Raw genomic sequence first — 20,151 nt, 5'->3', positions numbered from 1 at the left:
TTTTGCTTTTAATTAATAAGTCAATGAAAAGCACTACGTAGGAATATATCATGTACCAATAAGCAAACTAACAAAATACTGGCACGAACAGTTCTGAGACTATCCTCAACCACCTACGTTGGACTAAGGATATGAAGCATACTGGTTAAGTACAAAGGCTTCGGAATCAACTTTTTAAGACTCAAATCTAGACTCCAGCACTTACCAACTCTGTGACCTGCTTGGACCTCATTTTTACCATCTACAAAATGGAATCTATTTTCTTACAGGGCTTTCAGAAGGATTACAAAAAATAACACCTGTAAATACTTAGAATAATGCCTGACATAGTAAAGGCCCAATAAATGTTACTTTAAAAAAACAAAACAAAGACACTTTATGTATAGCATCTACTCTAGTTCCTACAACAATCCTCTGAGGTGAGTATGGCAGAACAAACTTTAAATAACTGAACTGACACACCTAGTTAGGGGCAAAGACAGGATTCAATTTCAGATTTTACTGTCTCTAAATTCAGACTCTTTCTATGTCAAGATGCCTCCAAAAAAAATTCACAGGTAGTAATCTACCCTTCCACAGGATTACCCTTATGAGTATTTCTGATGCTGATTCAAGTACACACACACACATACACTACACACACCTTTGAATTCACCCATCTACTTCTCTTTAATGCCACTAATTATCTAATTATCTAATCCAAGCCACCATTATTGCTTACCTAACTACTGCCATAGCTTCCTAACTAAATGGCAGACCCTGACATTTGGGAGGTCCCCAATGAAAAGGCTGGCTCACCAAGAAGTGACACAAGCCTTGATTAACAAGTCAAAAACACACAAACACAGCTTATAGAATATAAATAAGCAAAGAAAGAACACCCAAATTTAAAGAAAACCTCCAACATGAAAGAAAAACAAAACAAAAATATTAGAAGGAAAGTTAATACAGGGAGTAGAAAAACAAAAACCTCAAAAATCTTTAGTTGGCTCAAGTTTCAGCATGGCAGTATAAGCCCCCAACAGTCCAACCCTCCCACTGACAGCCACTATAACCTTGAACAAAATATGAAAAACAACTATCTGAGCATTCTGAACATTAAGGAAAATAGGGATTTGGAGGGAAATTAAACCTTGGAGAAGCAACCTGCACAAAGAGTTTTCCCTTTTTGTTCTTTTTGCAGCTTTGCTGCAAGGCAGAACCATAGTTGTGGAGAGGAACCTTGTCTTGGGCTACTAAAACCTCAGTAGAACCCTTGCTATTTCTAGCCAGAGGAAGCATGCAACAAATGGAGCCCAGGCAGGCCAGAAAGTGAGGGGAAATCACTACCCCTTGAACCATGCATGTGTAGGACTGAACTAAAACAGATGAGTAAAGGCCTAAGGAATTAAGCTTAGATCTGAACCACTGCACACAGAATGGGAGACAGTATTTACATTTTCCAGAGTACCATAGCAAAACACTCAGAAGATCCAGTATAAATCCAAAATTACCAGAAATACAAAATACTAGGAAATATAAATCACTCCACAGGGAAAAGGCAATCAAGAGATGCCAGTTCTAGGATGATTCAGATTACTGTTACCATACAAAGATTTTAAAGCTGCTATTACAACTACGTTCTGGGAAGTAAAGCAATATTACCTTGAAATCAATGAAATGGCAGGGAATCTCAGCAGGTAAATAGAAAACAAAAAATTGAACCAAATAAAAACTTTAGACTGGAAAAATAAAATACATGAAATAAAAAATTCACTAGGTGGGATCCACAGCACAATGAAGATAGAGGAAAGAGATAGTGAATTTAAATTGACAGAATTTATCCATTCTAAAGAAGAGAAAAGAAAAAGGATTGAAAAAATAAATAAGCTAACAAACAAACAGAGCCACAGGGACTCTAAACCTTTAAAAGGTCTAGAAAACATGTCATTTGAGACTCAAAGGAAATAACAGACTGCAGCAGGAAAAAAAAAAAAAAACGGAAGAAATAATGTCCATAACTCTTCAAAGTAGTGAAAGGAGTAAATTTACAAATTCAACCTCAGTGAGGCTAAAACAGAACAAATTCAAAGAAAACTACACCTAGACACATCATAATAATAGAACTTCTAAAAATCAAGATAAAGAAAAGTTATTGGAGCAGCCTGAAAAACCAATATATTACATACAGAGAAACAATGATTCAAATAACTACAGATTCCTCATCAGAAATCATGGTCATCATAAGAAAATGGAACAAAACCTTAGAGAGCTGAAAGAAAAAAAAACTCGGCCAAGAATTCTACACCCAAAATATGTATCTATAGGGGAGATCCCTGGTGGCCTAATGGTTAGGATTCCACGCTTTCACTGCCGCGGCCTGGGTTCAATCCCTGGTAGGGGAACTGAGATCCCAAAGCTACGGAGCACAGTACTGCCCCACAAAACAAAAAATCTAATACTTCAGGAATGAAGGTAAAATAGACATTTCGAATAAAAGAAAGAAAATTGATTAGAGTTGATCTGCATTTTAAGGAATGATAAAGGAAGTTCTTTAGACTGAAAAAAAATTGATAGTAAAGAAAAACTTGTTTCTTCAGGAATGAAGAGAGAGCATAGGGAATGGTAAAAGTCTAAGTACATATAAAAGATTCTTTTTTCCTCATAAGTTTTATAAAATATGTGTTACAGGCTTCCCTGGTGGTTGAGAATCTGCAGTGGTTGAGAATCTGCCTGCTAATGCAGGGGACACGGGTTCGAGTCATGGTCTGGGAAGATCCCACATGCCGCGGAGCAACTAGGCCCGTGAGCCACAACTACTGAGCCTGCGCGTCTGGAGCCTGTGCTCCACAACAAGAGAGGCCACGACAGTGAGAGGCCCGCACACCACGATGAAGAGTGGCCCCTGCTTGCCACAACTAGAGAAAGCCCTCGCACAGAAGCGAAGACCCAACACAGCCAAAAATAAAAATAAATAAATTAAAAGAAGGCTCAACGTTTAAAAGAAAAAAAAAATGTGGTACTATTTAAAACAAAAATGATAATGTTTGTTGGGGATTTCAGTGAATGTACAGGTAATACATATGACAACTATAGCGTCAAGTTTGGCAGGGGGAAGGGAGTACACAGTATACAGTCACAAAGTTCTACTTTTTACATGAAGTCATATGACATTAATGTTAAACATATATGTGTGTGTATATATATATATATATATATATATATATACACCTAACTTTTCACTGGTTATTATAATCTTAGAGCAAGCACAAAAATAATAATATTAACATTAATAATTGATAAATAATAATATTATTAATATTAATTAATAATAATAATATAAAGAGGAATAGCTTAAAAAAGCAATAGAAATTTTGAAAAGGAAACTAAAACAATTATTTTGATCAAATGATCCAAAAGGCAGCAGAAAAGGATGAAAAGAGGGAAAAAAAAAGGGGACAAACAGAAGGCAAATAATACAACAGTAGAAGTAAACCAACCATACCAATAACTACACTAAATACAAACACTCCAGTTAAAAGGCAGAAGCTGTCAGAGTGAATAAAAAAGCAAAATCCAACTATATGCCACCAACAAAAGGCACACATTAAGGACTCAGGTTGAAAGTAAACAGAAAAAGATATGCCATGAAAAAAATAAGAGAAATAAAAAAAAATAAGACAGGAATGGCTATATTAATATCAAATAAAACAAACTTGAAGACAAAGAGCACTGCCAGAGATAAAGGGGGCATTTCACAACAATCTCAGAACATAGGAAGCAAGAAATTGAGACAATTAAAGGGAGATAGACAACTCCATAACCACAACAGATTTTAACACCCCCTTGCTTATCGACTAGTAGAACAACACAAAAACAAAAATCAGCAAGGAATTCCCTGGCAGTCCAGTGGTTAGGACTCAGCACTGTCACTGGCGGGCCCTGGGTTCAATCTCTGGTCAGGGAACTAAGATCCTGCAAGCCGTGTGATGTGGCCAAAAACAACAACAAAAACAAACAAACAAAAACAAAAATCAGTAAAGACACAAGATCAGATCAATACTATGAACCAACTTGATATGACATTTATACAACACTATATCCAACAACTCAAGAATATACATTCTTCTCAAGTACACATAATACATCACCAAGATAATATACTGGTCCATAAAACAAGTCTCAATAAATTTAAAAGGAATGAGACCATACTGAGTGCGGTCTCTTACCACAAAAAAATTAAATTAGAAATTTTTTAAAAGATATACAAGAAAATCCCAAATAAATGGAAATCAAATGGAATTCAAGAAATAGCCGATCCAACATAGTAAAGTGATGAAGGGAAGTCTCAGTATGACAGCTGCGTACTAGGCCTAGAGAACAAATACTACAGATAGAAACAGGAGGATGGAGGGCTCTAGGAAGAATGTCTTCAAAGAACAAAATAAAGGAACTAATACTTATCCAGTGCATGTGACCATGCAAAAAAAAAAACGTAGCTGGAAAGCAAATTCTGAAAAATGACCAGAGGATCTGCAAAGAATTAACAACAGATACATAAGGGGGGTGGGGGAGGGATAAATTAGGAGTTTGGGATTAACATACACACACTACTATATGTAAAATACGTAAACAACAAGGACCTACTGTATAGCACACGGAACTATACTCAATATCCTGATATATATATCAATATATATTTGCTATACACTTGAAACTAGCATAACATGGTAAATGAACTATGCCTCAATAAAAATTAAAAAATTTTAAATCAATAAAGAAATAAAAGTCATAAAATGTGAACACTAATTATCAATTTAACCAAATATTAGGAGCTTTTCATACACTTAATCCTCACAATAATTCTATGAGGGAAGTACCTATACTATCCTTACTTTATAGATGAGGAAGCTATGGCAGACAGAGGTTAAATAATCAGCCCAAGGTTACAGTGCTTGTAAGTGAGAAGCCAAGATTGGAAACTACCAGGCTCATCCTATACCATCCGTACTCCTCATGTCTGGCATCGCCGTCAATTAAAGAAAGTTAACTATAATGAAAGTTCTGTTTCCCAGGACCTTTTAACTCAGCTGACATGTTTACAAGTAATAGAATAAAATTTGTCCTCCAAGCTTTGCTGCATAACCTTAAGCAGAACCTCCCTGAGGCAGCCTTCTGTAAAATGAGACGGTTGAAGAAAATGACACTAACTACTTCCACAATATCTGGAAACAATTTATTTTCCTTTTTCCATAAGTAAGCCAAATAACCTACCCATGGTTAATTATCTGGCAAATGCAAGTCACCAGTCAGATGAGGAATTATGTAAAACTACCAGAATTCATCTAAACAGGTTTCTCGGTACTATTCTAAAAGCAAAGTACATACCCTAATTATGGATATTCAGAATATCAACACTGTATGGGCTGGGCAACATACTGTTACTTTTACATAAGAGAACTCTGGAAAACTGTTCACTTTATAAATATATCAGTAACCTCATGGATACACTTGAAATCATTCAGAAACGCATTCATTTATTTCTTCAGTAAGTATTTACAAGGCACTATATAATGGGCCCAGAACTACACTGTATACTATTATAAACAAGATAGACCTAAGCCCTACTTCCCACTGAGCCTACAAAACACATACCATGGAATAAGGACTATGATAGGGATAAGCGCACAGTGTTAAAAGAATACACTGAACTTGGTAAAAAAAAAGGGAGGAAATGGAGACGGTGAGGGAAGGTTTTCTGGAGAAAAGAACATCTGAACAGATTTGAATAAAGAATAGAAATTCATCCCGGAGGAAGCAGAACGAAAAGAAAAAAGGGCAATCACATGTTCAAAAGCCAGAAGAGTCCGAAGGCAGGGGAGATCATGGTCGGGAGTGGTGCCTGGAGAGGAGCAGGGCAAGAGAACAAAAGTATTACAGTTTACAGTTCAAGACACGGCACGCGTGCAGGGCAGTAACAAAGTAAGCAAGGTGAGGTTAGCGGAGGCTCATGTTGTTCTCTAAGGTTACAAACAAAAACTTAAAAGGGTCTCAAGGGTTATTTCCAGTGTTAATCCTTCCCCTTGTGGGGAAATCACACAAAAAGTCATGCTGATATAAATGAATGCCCTACCCAAACGAGAACAAATGTTCTCTAAAAACTATTGGATTTCTTCAGTCTAACATCCAACAGGCTACAAGTCCTACGAGCCTCAAAATTAGTAAAGAAGTAAAACTATCCAGTTTATTTCCTTATTCTCAAAGCCTCTGCCAAATAGCACAATTTCTTTACATAATGTAAAGGGTAAGTCTGGAGAAACATCATAGACAAACTAAACCACAGCACATTTCTAAACTTTTAAAATACTAAATCGCTGATATTCAAATCTTAAAAGTCAAAACCTTGAAATAATCTGATAGTAAATCTTAGACTACTTGCAGTATTTCCCAACTTGCACTTGGCATGTCTTTAACAAGAATTTTACCTACACCTTAATTCCAGCTAAATGATCAAACTTTTGGAAGAAACCATAACAACAACATGGCATGAAAACATAGAGGATGATTTATATAACCAAATGGTAGATAGGCTAGCCTAAATCACAAGGATCTTTTGAGTAAATTTACATTTAATAAGGTCAGCAGAATGTATTCCATAATTATTTAAATTTAAGTCAGGCCTACACATGTAGAATATGTATAAAATTCTAAAATAATATATTATTAATACACATATAATCAGACAGTGTTTTAGCATGTAGGTGTGACATTAAGGAAAGAATAAAAAGAAAATAGTCTCTAAGTAGTCAATATAAAGCAGATGAGAAAAATCAAAGCAGTACCCACAACTCCACAGTCAATGAAGGTACTAAGCAGGACCACTGCACGTGGCTTCATGGGTTTCTTACTGAACAACCCTATGGGGCCAATCATATATCACAAACAACCTGAGAGAGCCCAAGTCTCAGTAGCAAAAAAAAAAGAATTCTTATAAAAATAAGTGTGTGTGTGTGTGTGTGTGTGTGTGTGTGTATGTGTGGAGAGAGAGAGAGAGGGAGAAGGGGAGAAGGAAGGAGGAGAGAGACACAGACACTAAGCAACATACTGTTAAGCTGTAAGGTAATGCAAAACATGCACACACACATACACACACACACACACACACACACACACACACAATCTGAGAGAGCCCAAGTCTCAGTAGCAAAAAAAAAAAAAAAAGAATTCTTATAAAAATAAGAGAATAAAATAACATAAGCAAGGTTTTGAGTCTATGGAATTGCTCTTTAGCTAGCACCACTCATTCAGTCATTCTTATCAAATACTTCCTAAGTGCCTACCATATGCCAGATAATGGAACATACAGCAGTGAACAAAACATACCTGTCCTCATGAAGCTTACACTCAGGGGAAAGAAGGAGGTAGGAATTAAACACGTAAAAGGTTTGAAATTATCAGGTCGTGATAAGTACTATGGGAAAAATGAAGCAGGAAATGGGGCTAGGGAGTACTGTGAAGGGGGTATTGTGATTTTAAATGGCCTCAATGAGGTGACCACTCCAACAGAATGAAGATTCCATCAGACATGAGAAACTTGTCTTTGCTGTTCTCATAGGAAATTTTATACTCTAACTGGGATCTCCACACCAATTCTAGTGATAGACCAAGTGCCTGCCTGATTAGCAGGTACAAAAAGTAAGTGATGCAAAACAACCTTTACCACGTTCCTAAGGGTTTATTTCAAGACTCAGTGAAATAAAAATTTGTCAGAAGCATCCTGCAACAGGCCCAAACTTAAGGCCTTTATGAGGTGCATTCCTCTTTCATCTACACCAGGGGTGGGCAAATTACAGCTAGCAGGCCAAATCCAGCCCACCATCTGTTTCTGTAAGTGAAGTTTTATTAGAACACAGCCATGTTAACTTGTATACATATTAAGTATGGATACTTTTGCACGAAAGCAGCAGATCTGGCACACAGCTGTGACACAGACCACATGACCTGGAAAGCCTAAAATATTTACTATCTGGTCCTTTACCGGAAAGTTTGCTGACCCCTGGTTCTAGATCATCACCACCACCACTACCACCGTCATAGTGAGATTCCTTTCAGGGCCCTCTTCACGAACACATGGCCAGTGCAGTCACGTGGAACCTTGCCTCAGGAGGGCCTCATGCTTGGGGTTTAATGCTCTATGGTCACCTTTCAATTCTTAATAATTTTATCTTTGAATCCAAGTTTTTTAAGTGAACTCCAATGGGACAAAAAAGCATGTGCCAGGGACCTGGTGCCTCGGCTCACAGGCAGTCTGCCTCCCCAGGAAAGATTCTCAGGCAGCTGAACGCCCTGGCTCAGCTCAACTCACCACCTCATGACTAGGAGTACGGCAAGGTGGTAGCTATGCCCATCCCAGGCTGGCGTCACCATGATACATTCCCAAGCAAAGCAGTATCTAGCAAGTCCTGGCATGGAGGCTGCAATCCCTTGGGGGTGCTGTGGGCTAAGACAGCAGGCCTCTCGGAAGTGGAAACTGGCTTTCCTACCCAAGGCCGGGACCCCACGTTTTCATCTGGCAATGCACCGGACTTGACTGCTTTCACGAAACAAAAATTACAAACGAGAGTTCCATTCTTCTATCAAATCTATCATAAAATTGATTTCTTTGTTTTGTCCCATTCCACTGAGCCATCCCCCTTCACCTTGCTCTAGGCACACAGCTCTCTTCTTATTTCTTAAACCAACAAGCTCATTTGCACCACAGGCCCTTATCACACCTGAAATACTCATCAGCTAGAACATTTCAATCAAGTCTTGGCCTGAGTGTCACACCTGCAGAGTGGACAGAGTTTCCTAATAATCCTGATTCCAATCCACTGAGGAGTCAAACCCACTGGTGAGGCATACCATCTCCAAAGATGCCACCATCAATTTTTTGCCTCCATGTATGTGCACTGCCTCTCCCTCATTGGGAAATGGAGTTTATTTCCCCTCCTTATGAACCTGGGCTGGATTTACGGCTGCTTTAACCAACAGAATGCAGCTGAAATGACATTCTGGAGTTCTAAGCTGAAGTCTTAAGAGGAATGGCAGCTTCCTCTTCCTTCTGTGATGTGAAAGGCCAAGGTCACACTGAGAGGGCACATGAAGAGGACACACAGAGGAGAGCTGAAATGATCAACATTCAACACTGCCAGCTGAGCTCCCAGTCAACAGTCATCAACAACTGCTAGCGAAGGGAATGAGTCATCTTGGAGGTTCCAACCCAATCAAGCCCCCAAATGGCTGGAGCCCCAGCTAACATCTCATGGAACAGAAGAACCGCTCTGCTGATCAGAGCCAAACCAAGGAATCTTGAAACATAATAAAATGCTTGTGTTTTGAGTAGTTTGTTACAAAGCAATATAAAACTAAAACACCAAGATTTGAATACCAGATCCATCACACCTAGATCCACACACATGCCTGTATATATGTAACCTCTTTATGTCTCATTTTTTTCATCTGCAAAATGAAGATCATAACATTACCTATTTCACAGAATTATTCTAGGGAATAAATTGTGCTCATGTGTGTAAAGCACATAGCAGAGTGCTCAGCATATTCCTGACATAATGCAAAAAGATATTATTATTCTATTATTGCTATTTTATTATCGATAAAATGTATTACTTATACCATCATCCTGCTTTACCTTCTTTAAACCTCTATTACTATCTGAAATTATGCTCACTTATTTATCTGCCTCCCCTCCATCAAAGTATGAGCCATAAGACACGAACTTAAATGTCTTGTTCACCAGCACCTAAAACAGAATTTGACTGACAGAGATACTTTATAAATTAATATTGAATAAATGAGTTATAGGACCTCAGTTTCACAGTTAATCAATAATGATATCTGTTCGTGCCCCGGTCCGGGAAGATCCCACATGCCACGTGAGCCATGGCCGCTGAGCCTGTGTGTCCGGAGCCTGTGCCCCGCAATGGGAGAGGCCACAGCAGTGAGAGGCCCGCATACCGCAAAAAAACAAACAAACAAAAAATAATGATATCTAAAAACTGCTCCCATACCTTGTCTTAAGTATAAATCTGACAAGAGGCACTCAAAACACAAGATACACACATAAACTATCTATAATATGTTATTTTCAGGATACAATTCCAATGCATTTACTTGTTACTGCACAAATACTACACCATTACTGGATCATGTACTGTTCAAATATGCCTAAGTGATGGCTAGCATCTGACTCAGCACCGTTCAGGTGCTCTAAAGTAGCTTATTCGTTTGTATAATTTTTTTTAAATGAACTGTACTCAATCAAACTAATGACACACTCTCAGTTACTATTGCTACATGCACAGAAACAGCCAGAGAAACTTCCATGTGGGGTCCATTCAAAACCAAATTACCCTGGCAACACAAATTAACATAATACTAATCTTCAAGCTATGGAAACTTGGTTTTAAACACATCTGAGAGTGAATTTCCTGAATTACAGTATTTTAAAAGTTTAAAATCTATATTAAAGATGAAATAAAAATCAGACATTCACAGAGCCCTGAAGCACCTCTGAGGAAAAGCAGCAGTCTAGAAGGTACACAAAGATACACAAAAACACAATTCAGTGTAACAAGTTCTCTAATGCTGTGATTCTCAACTTTTCCTCTGCCGTGATGTAGAGATGACAGATGCAAGAAACTCACCCTGCCTCCCTCTTCCAATTACAATTTCGTAGGCGTTTTTACATCTAGGAACAGGATTTTATAAGGCAAACAAACCACAGGGGTGTGGTACAGAACGTTAGGTGAGAAATAAACACATGTAAAGTCAGGGAAGTAAGTAAGAGAGAAGACATTATGGTTGAAGCTAATAATAAGTATACCCTGCTGAACTCCAGCAGTTAGTGCATAAAAATTAAGACAGGCAGGGGGGCGGGGAGGAAGGGGGTGGGATTGCTAAGATGTGGCATTGTATAGGTATGGAAAGGTCCATTCAAGGAACTTGTATGTTAAGAACAGAAATTTATACTTCAAAATCCAATAAGCCTGGGCTTCCCTGGTGGCGCAGTGGTTAAGAATCCGCCTGCCAATGCAGGGGACACGGGTTTGAGCCCTGCTACGGGAAGATCCCACATGCCATGGAGCAACTAAGCCCGTGAGCCACAACTACTGAGCCCATGTGCCACAACTACTGAAGCCCGTGCTCTGCAACAAAAGAAGCCACTGCAATGAGAGGCCGGCACACAGCAACGAAGAGTAGCCCGCGCTCACTGCAACTAGAGAAAGCCCACGCGTAGCAACAAAGACAACACAGCCAAAAATAAATAAATTCATATAAAAAAAAAAAATCCAGGGCTTCCGTGGTGGCGCAGTGGTTGAGAGTCTGCCTGCCAATGCAGGGGACACGGGTTCGAGCCCTGGTCTGGGAAGATCCCACGTGCCGCGGAGCAACTGGGCCCGTGAGCCACAAATACTGAGCTCTATGCGTCTGGAGCCTGTGCTCCGCAGCAAGAGAGGCCGCGACAGTGAGAGGCCCGCGCACCGCGATGAAGAGTAGCCCCCGCTTGCCACAACTGGAGAAGGCCCTCGCACAGAAACGAAGACCCAACACAGCCAAAAATAAATAAATGAATAAATAAATTTATTAAAAAAAAAAATCCAATAAGCCCACCAGAATGGCTAAAATTAAAAAGTCTGAAACACCAAACTTTTGGCAAGGTGGTGAAGCAGCCAAAGCTTCCATACATCGTTGGTCTAAGTGTAAAATGGTACACTTGGAAATGGTACACAGACTTGGAAAAAAGTCTAGTGGTTTCTCATAAAATTAAGCATACGCCTACCCTATTACCCAGTAATTCCACCAAAGAGAAATGAAAACCTTCGCCCACAAAATGATTTGCACAAGAATATTCCTAACCACTTTGTCCGTAAGAGCCAAAAACCGGAAACAACCCAAATGTCTATCAACAGAGCAATGGATAAACAAACTGCCCTATATTCGTACAAGTTATACAATGAAATACTATTCAACAATAAAAAGGGATGCACTACTGATACCCACAATAACAGGATCAATCTCCTAAACTTCTTGCAGAGTGAAAGAAGCTTTGTAGACTATATGCTGTATGATTCTAGAATAGGCAAAGCTCATTCGAAGTGAAAAACAAAAACGAAACAGTATAGCGATCACCTGGTGGGTAGGAATCAACAGGGAAGGGTCATGAGTGAACTTTCTAGGGTGACAGTAATGTTCTTTCCCAGTGGTCAGGAAACTTACTCTGTAAAGGGCAGAATAGCAAATATTTCAGGCTTTCTGGGCTCTGCCTCAAATACCCAATTCTGCCACTGTAAATGAATGGCATGGCTGTGCTACCACAAGACTTTATTTACAAAACAAGAGTTAGAATGTAGTTTGTTGATCCCTGCTCTATACTTCAAAAGGGATTTGGGTTACACAGATGTATGTACTTGTCAAAATTCATCTAATTGGCCATGGAAGATTTGTGCATTTCACTATATGTCAATTTTATCCTAAAGGAAAAAAACCATAAAGAAATATTGAACTCTAGGCTGATGATAAGCATGTGGTTGGCAGTGAGGTACACTGATATCTGCAACTTATTTTGAAAGCTCAAAAAATAAGATGGAGGGGCTTCCGTAGCGGCGCAGCAGTTGAGAGTCTGCCTGCCAATGCAGGGGACACGGGTTCGAGCCCTGGTCTGGGAGGATCCCACATGCCGCGGAGCAACTGGGCCCATGAGCCACAACTACTGAGCCTGCACGTCTGGAGCCTGTGCTCCGCAACAAGAGAGGCCACGACAGTGAGAGGCCCGCGCACCGCGATGAAGAGTGGCCCCCGCTCGCTGCAACTGGAGAAAGCCCTCGCACAGAAACGAAGACCCAACACAGCCAAAAATAAATAAATAAATAAATAAATAAGCTCAAAAAATAAGAAGAAGAAGAAGAAGAATTGACAGATATACGATAACACAGATGCAACAAAATGTTGGGAATTGTAGACCCTACAACTGGTATATGGTATATGGAAGTTAACTGTGCAATTCTTTCAACTTCTGTATATATTTGAAAGTTTTTTCTTTTGTTTTGTTTTTGGCTGCGTTGTGCGGCTTGTGGGATCTTAGTTCCCAGACCAGGGATCGAACCCATGCCCCCTGCGGTGGAAGTGCAGAGTCCTAACCACTGGACCACCAGTGAATTCCCTGAAAGTTTTAATGTTAAAGTGGCAGGAGAGGATATTCAGTAAGAGACCACTGAAGATTTTTAAGCAAAGAAATGAAAATCAAATTTATATTCTACAAATACAATTTATGCAGCACAAACAATACACAGAAGGATGGTCAGATGAAGGAAGAAAGCACTAAGCAAGCTATTACAATAGTCCATGCCATAGAAAGTATCAACATTTGAGGAGTAAGTACAAAGTGAGTTCATGCAGAGAAGGAAAGTCAGGGGAGTAAAGAGTAGAAAGCTCCTTCATTTCAGGAATGAGGAAGGAGTTTCAAGGAAAACGTTCACAATGTCAACGTAAAAGAACTTAAGCAAGAAGAGAACTGAAAAGTACCTAATAGATTAAGCAATGGAACTTGATGATGTAAAAGAGGTGTGGTAAGAATGTAAACCAGATAAAGGATATTGATAAGTTCAAAGGAAACAAACAAGTGATGATCAAAGGAATCTAGCTGGGCCAAGAGAGGAAGGCAAAACTAGGGAGCATCGTAAAGTAAAAGACTGAAATACTTCTTTAAAATGGAAAACAAAAGTAAACAACTGCACCTAAAAATCACCATATATTATCTCATCCATAAAATGTACTCTTGGGTAAGGCAGGCTGCTATGGGCCTGAGTGTCCCTGCACATTCTTGCTGAGTGTGAAAGAAGGTCAAGGTTACCACAGCATTTAACTGCCTCTCAGAGAGAGGTGAACTAGCTTGTTTGTTATTTGCTACAATGTTTGCAGCTTGCTAAAAAACAAACAAAAAAAAAAAGTGCTAGACCCTTGGTCCTGAGTTCCTTAGCTGTGATCCACTCTGTTCTTCCATTAGACCCATCACCCTCATGGGACTTGGTTACAAGGAAAACCAGCACAAATATGCTGATGTTCATGAGTCTACAGGGCTGTGAGTAATAATGTCATTTGTTTCTGACCTGGGAGTCTCCTGTTTTTCTGCCAGCAACCATGAAAAATTAACAGACTATCAGCTTGTAAACACGGCAAAATCAGATCTTAAGACTTTTCACTGCTCTTGACACGGACAACAAAGAACTAGTTGATATTCATGTTGCTAAATAAAACAAGAGACAAAAACATAGTCACTAGCAAAAACTGAAATATATACAATATTTTATAGTTTATTTACCTTACATTATTCATAATATTTATCATGTACCAGTCTCTACACTGTATTTTTTACTTGCACTACATTATATAATTCTCATAATAATCCTAATGAGGTAGGTACTAATATGAGGAAACTGAGGCCTCAAAATGCTATGTAACTAAGCCAAGGGCTCACAAATTGTAATCAGCACAACCTAAATATAAGCCCAGATAACTTTAAAAGATGTGAGGGTTTTTGTTAACTATTAATAGTCAACCTCCTTACCAGCTGATTTATCAAGGGCAACTCTAATTCATATATAACAGCAAAGTATCTATATCATCACAGTATGGATAGTTCATTATTTTTATAGAAAACTAACATTTTGGAAATGTTAATATAATCAAAGTTTTCTCTAAAAATCTGTGGTCAAGGTTTAGGAAGAGCTAAGTTAAACAAATCTAAATCACCGTCTTTACGGCAGAAGCTCTCATGGTTTTAAATGTACAAATGGATGTCTTTATATGCTAATATATATTATAAATCTTCTAAGACCATCTATTATCACCATTCTGAATGACACAGTTTGGGAAACTACTGCTGCAATCCACAGTGCCAATTTAACTTATACACAGAATACCTCTGAAAGCTTAGTAGTCAGCTTGGTGGTTCACATACACAAAACCTTTAAAAGGGAGAACATCAAAGTTAGAGTGTGGCATAACAGTTCCAAGCCAAGTCACCTACTTCATAGTTTGGCAACACTGCCCATTTCCTACCAGACAAAATTGAATTTCCCATAACACAATGGAACTACCTGGCTTTTTCTGAAATTAGAAGGGTAACAAGTCAAGGCTTTTTGTATTTGTAGCTCTGTACATTGTTATCACTTAACAAAATTTGGACGCTTTTAACAATGGAGGAGAGATCACAGAAAAAGTAGTTTCCACATAAAGCTGTGAATTGGTTAATGGTAGTAAGTCATTCTGATGGTCCTAGACATCACCATTAACATACCAATACGGAAAGCTAAAATTTAACTCTATGAATAAGTGGAAAATTAATATCGTATACCATTTCAACACCAAGCATGTTTTCCTGTCTCCTACTTAGTCAGCTCTAAACATTCAACAACTGAACCTGTTTATTGCTCCATTGTTATTAATCATTCCAGAGTTTTTTAAAAAAAACAAAATTGAGTTAAAGTCAGCCACACAACAGTTGTGTTCATTATACAAGCCAGAGCTGTAAGCTGTAGATTGGTCCCTAGCTTGCTGCAAACCAACTCAGATGCTTTTTTTTTTCCTTTGCCCTCTGCTCTGAAGGAATGACTCCACCCATTCAAAGTCTATGTAGGACACATCTCCAGTAGTTTGGAGTGGGGGGCATATACCTAGGTAAAGTTACTAATCAGGCCATTCTCAACAAAACTAAGAGTTATTCTAGACAGATGAAATTACCATGTAATTACACAGGAATTGGAATCAAAATCTGAATGTAAACTGTACTAAGATTTTCAAACACTTCACATTACAAGGAAAACAAATTGATGTCCTACCTACTTGAAGCAAGAAGTATCTTTAGAAGGGCAGATTTTTGCCCTCTGCTCTGAAGGAATGCCTCCACCCATCCAAAGTCTCTGTGGAACACATCTCCAGTTTGGGGGGAAAAAAAAGGCAATAAAATATGATACTGTCGGGACTTCCCTGGTGGCGCAGTGGTTAAGAATCCGCCTGCCAATGCTGGGAACACAGGTTCGAGTCCTGGTCCAGGAAGATCCCACATTCTGCGCAGCAACTAAGCCCGTGCGCCACAGCTACTGAGCCCGCGCTTTAGAGCCGGTGAGTCACAACTACTGAACCCCGCGCACCTAGAGCCCGTGCTCTGCAACAAGAGAAGCCACTGCAATGAGAAGCCCGCACGCAACAAACAGTCCCGCTCGCCGCAACTAGAGAAAGCCTGCATGAAGGAACGAAGACCCAATGCAGCCAAAAATAAATAAATAAATTTATTAAAAAAAGAAAAAAAATGATACTGTCCACTTATTTTGAAAGGAGTTGTAGAGAAAAAGAAAATATCTTAAAGCTGACAGCAATTTCCAACATTTTGGTGTTAGGAATTCTTAAAAATAATAATCATAACTACTGAAAGCAAATGTGACACTATAATAAATTAAGGCACAAATACATCAATTAAAAATGTTTTGAGGGCTTCCCTGGTGGCACAGTGGTTGAGAGTCCGCCTGCCGATGCAGGGGACACGGGTTCGTGCCCCGGTACGGGAAGATCCCACATGCCGCAGAGCGGCTGGGTCCGTGAACCAGGGCCGCTGAGCCTTCGCGTCCGGAGCCTGTGCTCCGCAACGGGAGAGGCCACAACAGTGAGAGGCCCGCGTACCGAAAAAAAAAAAAAAAAAATGTTTTGAGCAGTGATTTTCATATGTGAACATGGTGGATTCTGATAAGCAAAACCCCCAAAGAGAAAGAATTCGAATCAGTTAACACCATTAAGGAAAACAAATAGCAACAGGAAAGAAGAGATTAGAGAAAAGAAATCCCACTAGTAAATGCAATAGGTATTCAATATTTACCTATTGCATTTTATTTTTACTAACATCTGCAAAAATAGTAATGCCTTAAAAAATAAAATGTGTATACACTAACAACCTGAAAAATGCCTTCCCAAACTGGCAACATTTTCCAAACCATTCCAAAAATACTGATAAATTTTCACAGAATTCAGAATATACATCATTTGGAGGTTTTACCGGATGTAAACCAGATGAAGTGGAAGCCTCCTGAGCTTTTATCTTAAAAAAAAAAATGCAAAATTACATACATCGGGATTTCATCTTTCAGTAGCCTTTGCATATGTCAAAATACACTTTATTAATAGAAATTCTTTACTTCACAACTTAGTGTCTCCTGTGCAAATAGACCTGAAACATGAAATCTGCACTAACATACCTATATTTGTAAATTTCACAAACAGTACTATTAAATTGCATCGTCGGTGCTCCATATTAATGTTTTTCTCCTCTCCCTCAGTAAATAGGTTTAACTAAATTTCCACCTCAAAGTTTACAGAATAACATGCTACCTAGCTGCAACGAAACAGTCAACTATGCTGGGTCCATTTTTAAAATAAGGTTTACGTAGGAATCTCCAATGACACCACCGGAATTAGTATCAGAGAAAAAAAAATTAGAAAATTTGACACGGAAAACATAGAGGGGCACTTTTCACTCATTTCAACATACAAAGGTTTATACGGTTAAGCTGGAAAACCTTGTATTTAAAGAAAAATTTTCAAACAAGATTAGCATTTTTTAAGTAAAACTTCCTGTTTCCCCTCCTACCAAAAAAAAAAAGTGATAGAAAACAGAAGGCAATCACTTTTAATTCTAACAAAACAGAAAAGGACAAAATGACAAGGTTAACTAGAACTGAGAAACAAGTTCAGCCCCACGACTATTCTCTACAGTTGCACGATTTTTAAGCCCACATTTTTTTTTTTTTTTACCAAATCCACTTCCCACCCTACGTAGGGCTTACACCTGCCTCCTCCCCACCGACTCCATCTATGACGGCGACACCTTCCCAGCAGGTATGTGAACTCATTTCCAGTATACAATCCGCAGGAATATCTCTGAAGTGTCTGGGTCAGGGCATAACGAAATGACCGAGAAAGTGAGACATAAAACAGATACAAGTTTTAAAGGGAGGCGTAGGGGTATCTAACAGCGGAGGGATGGGGACCTCGAAGGAGACTGGGGTGTGGAAAGAAAGGTCTCAAAGGAGCCACAGGCAGGCTCCATCCGAGAGGTGTGAAGGAAGCAAGGTCCTGCCAGAAGAGCCAAAAATAAATTAGCCAGCACGTCCATTCCGCGAATAACCCGAGGAAAGGGACTCTGGGGGCCACGGCGGGGGGCAAACCCGGGGTCCCCGGCGGCGCAGGAGGCCCGGGCTGGGGCCAGAAACTCACCACCTGGTAGCGGCCAGTCCCCGGCTGGTGATGATCCATCCTGCCCGGCTCGGGATCCGGCTTCCGAGCGGGCGAGTGCCCTCGGCGCTCAGCCCCCTCGGTCACCCGGGTCGACGACGTCGTCGCCGCAGCGACCCTTCCGCCTCTGTTTGTGCCGCCGCGGTCGCCCAGCCGGACCACCTCACTTCCCGTCACCGCCGCAGAAGCCGCCGAAACCTCCGCGTCGGCCGCAGCTCTGGGCCGAAGGTCCGGGGCACCGCAAGCGCTACTGAGCATGCTCGGGATGGTCGCGCATGCTCGCTGGGGCCTCCGCCGTCCCATCCGCGTCGCGAGTTGGCGGGGGGCGGGGGGTGGGGGCGGTGTTTAGCTGGGTGGGTGGAGGTGGAAAAGTCAGGCAAGTCCCAGGGAGCAATCTAGGTTGTCAGCCTGTCCGGAGTGGGCGGTGGCAAAAGGATCAGGGGAAAAAACATCACCGTCCTTGATTGGTCTTTTTGTTTGGACGGGTTTCGCGCAGGCACAGTCACAGCGCACAGATACAGATGTCGAGGAGAGCGGGGACGCATTCCTAGAACACCTGAGGACAGGTCACCCTGTTTCCCAACACTTCCTCGTATTACTCACCCAGCCTAGGACAAGGCACAGAGATCCGTCTCTAGGACCTTCCTAAAACTCTTATTCAGAATCATCAGTGAGCTAAGGGATGTCTTGTCAGCTTGTTTTGTTTGTCCCCTTCCTGGTAGTAAGAGATTTAAGAATCCAACAGGGACTCTACAGCCATACTCATGTATCTCGCCAAGGAAAGAGGCCTCTAGCCTCTAGAGCACTAGGTTGCTGGAAGGATACAAGAAAATAATGAAACAATATAGGACTCTTGTGGCCATATTCATATCAATAATTCCAAAGGGTTTAACAGTAAGGAATTACTCCGTGTTTAACATTGTCAGTCGATCTCAGTATCCGGTTAACCACACATGACCTACTATGTGTGAGTATCTCCCACGGGGTGCAAAGCATGTTTCTCTAGCAAGTAGAAGAGTATGATGGGGCAGCGTACTCTTTAACCCAAAGACCTGCTTTCTATACCCTGAAAACTATGATCCCACGTGACCTGGCTCAGCTATCTTTTTTACTTAACTTCCCTCCTGAATCGCCAAAGGAGATTCCTGGAATGAAGAAGGCTACTGGGTGGGCCTGATCACCTAATTAAAATAGCAAAAATACAATAAAGAGAGAAACTCATTGAGAGATCAGCTGAAAAAATGTAAGCCTTCCTCTGATTGCTTTATTCAAATAGATGAGCAGTTCTTCGCATTTTTGCCGTCTTGACACATTTGGTGGTTAGAGAGTGTTAATTAATAGGCTAACAATAAGAGGCAATGATATTGTCATACTTAAATGTCCTTAAACTTTCTTTAGGTCTAACTTAATGTGTTTTAGACTCTAAGATAATAAACATGACATTTCATTGTGTTACTGTACAAGAGCTCACTCTCACAATTTCACCCCAAATGGTATCACCTTTCAATGATCAAAACAACCCCCAGTTCAGCAAAATGCAATTAGATTCCTACACCATTTATGGTCTGTACGGTTCATTTAGAACTTAATTTTATACGCAGTTGCACTTTCATTAATCATTTATATGTCCATTTGTTTTTCAAATAGACTGCTGCTCAGGACAGAGGCCATTCTTTACACCTAGCACACCCGAACAGTAATGGGAACATACCGGTGAAAACCAACATCCTGACAAAAAGCAAACATCCTAAATCTTGTTAGAGTAACAAATTCTTTCAATTTTACTCTCCTCCCAAGTTTTGTAAATGTTTTGCTAATCTAGAGAGGTGA

At 40.0% G+C, this 20,151-nt stretch overlaps 1 protein-coding gene across 4 annotated transcripts in view; it reads right to left on the bottom strand.

Moving 5' to 3' along the window:
• NDFIP2 (Nedd4 family interacting protein 2) overlaps positions 1 to 18,624 on the bottom strand; it is an 88,790-nt gene extending 70,166 nt beyond the window's left edge. For all 4 annotated transcript variants that reach the window (XR_011246248.1, XM_059995682.1, XM_059995681.1 and 1 more), the window contains exon 1: positions 18,304 to 18,624. Coding sequence is in view for 3 of the 4 variants with exons in the window: in XM_059995682.1 (XP_059851665.1) it covers positions 18,304 to 18,624 (321 nt within the window). In the remaining variant the exon portion in view is untranslated. The remainder of the gene's footprint in view (positions 1 to 18,303) is intronic.
• Between the last annotated feature and the right edge of the window lie 1,527 nt (positions 18,625 to 20,151).

Source organism: Delphinus delphis, chromosome 18, assembly GCF_949987515.2.
Source record: "Delphinus delphis chromosome 18, mDelDel1.2, whole genome shotgun sequence".
Classification (NCBI taxonomy): Eukaryota; Metazoa; Chordata; class Mammalia; order Artiodactyla; family Delphinidae; genus Delphinus; species Delphinus delphis.
This window is presented reverse-complemented; position numbering and strand designations above follow the sequence as displayed.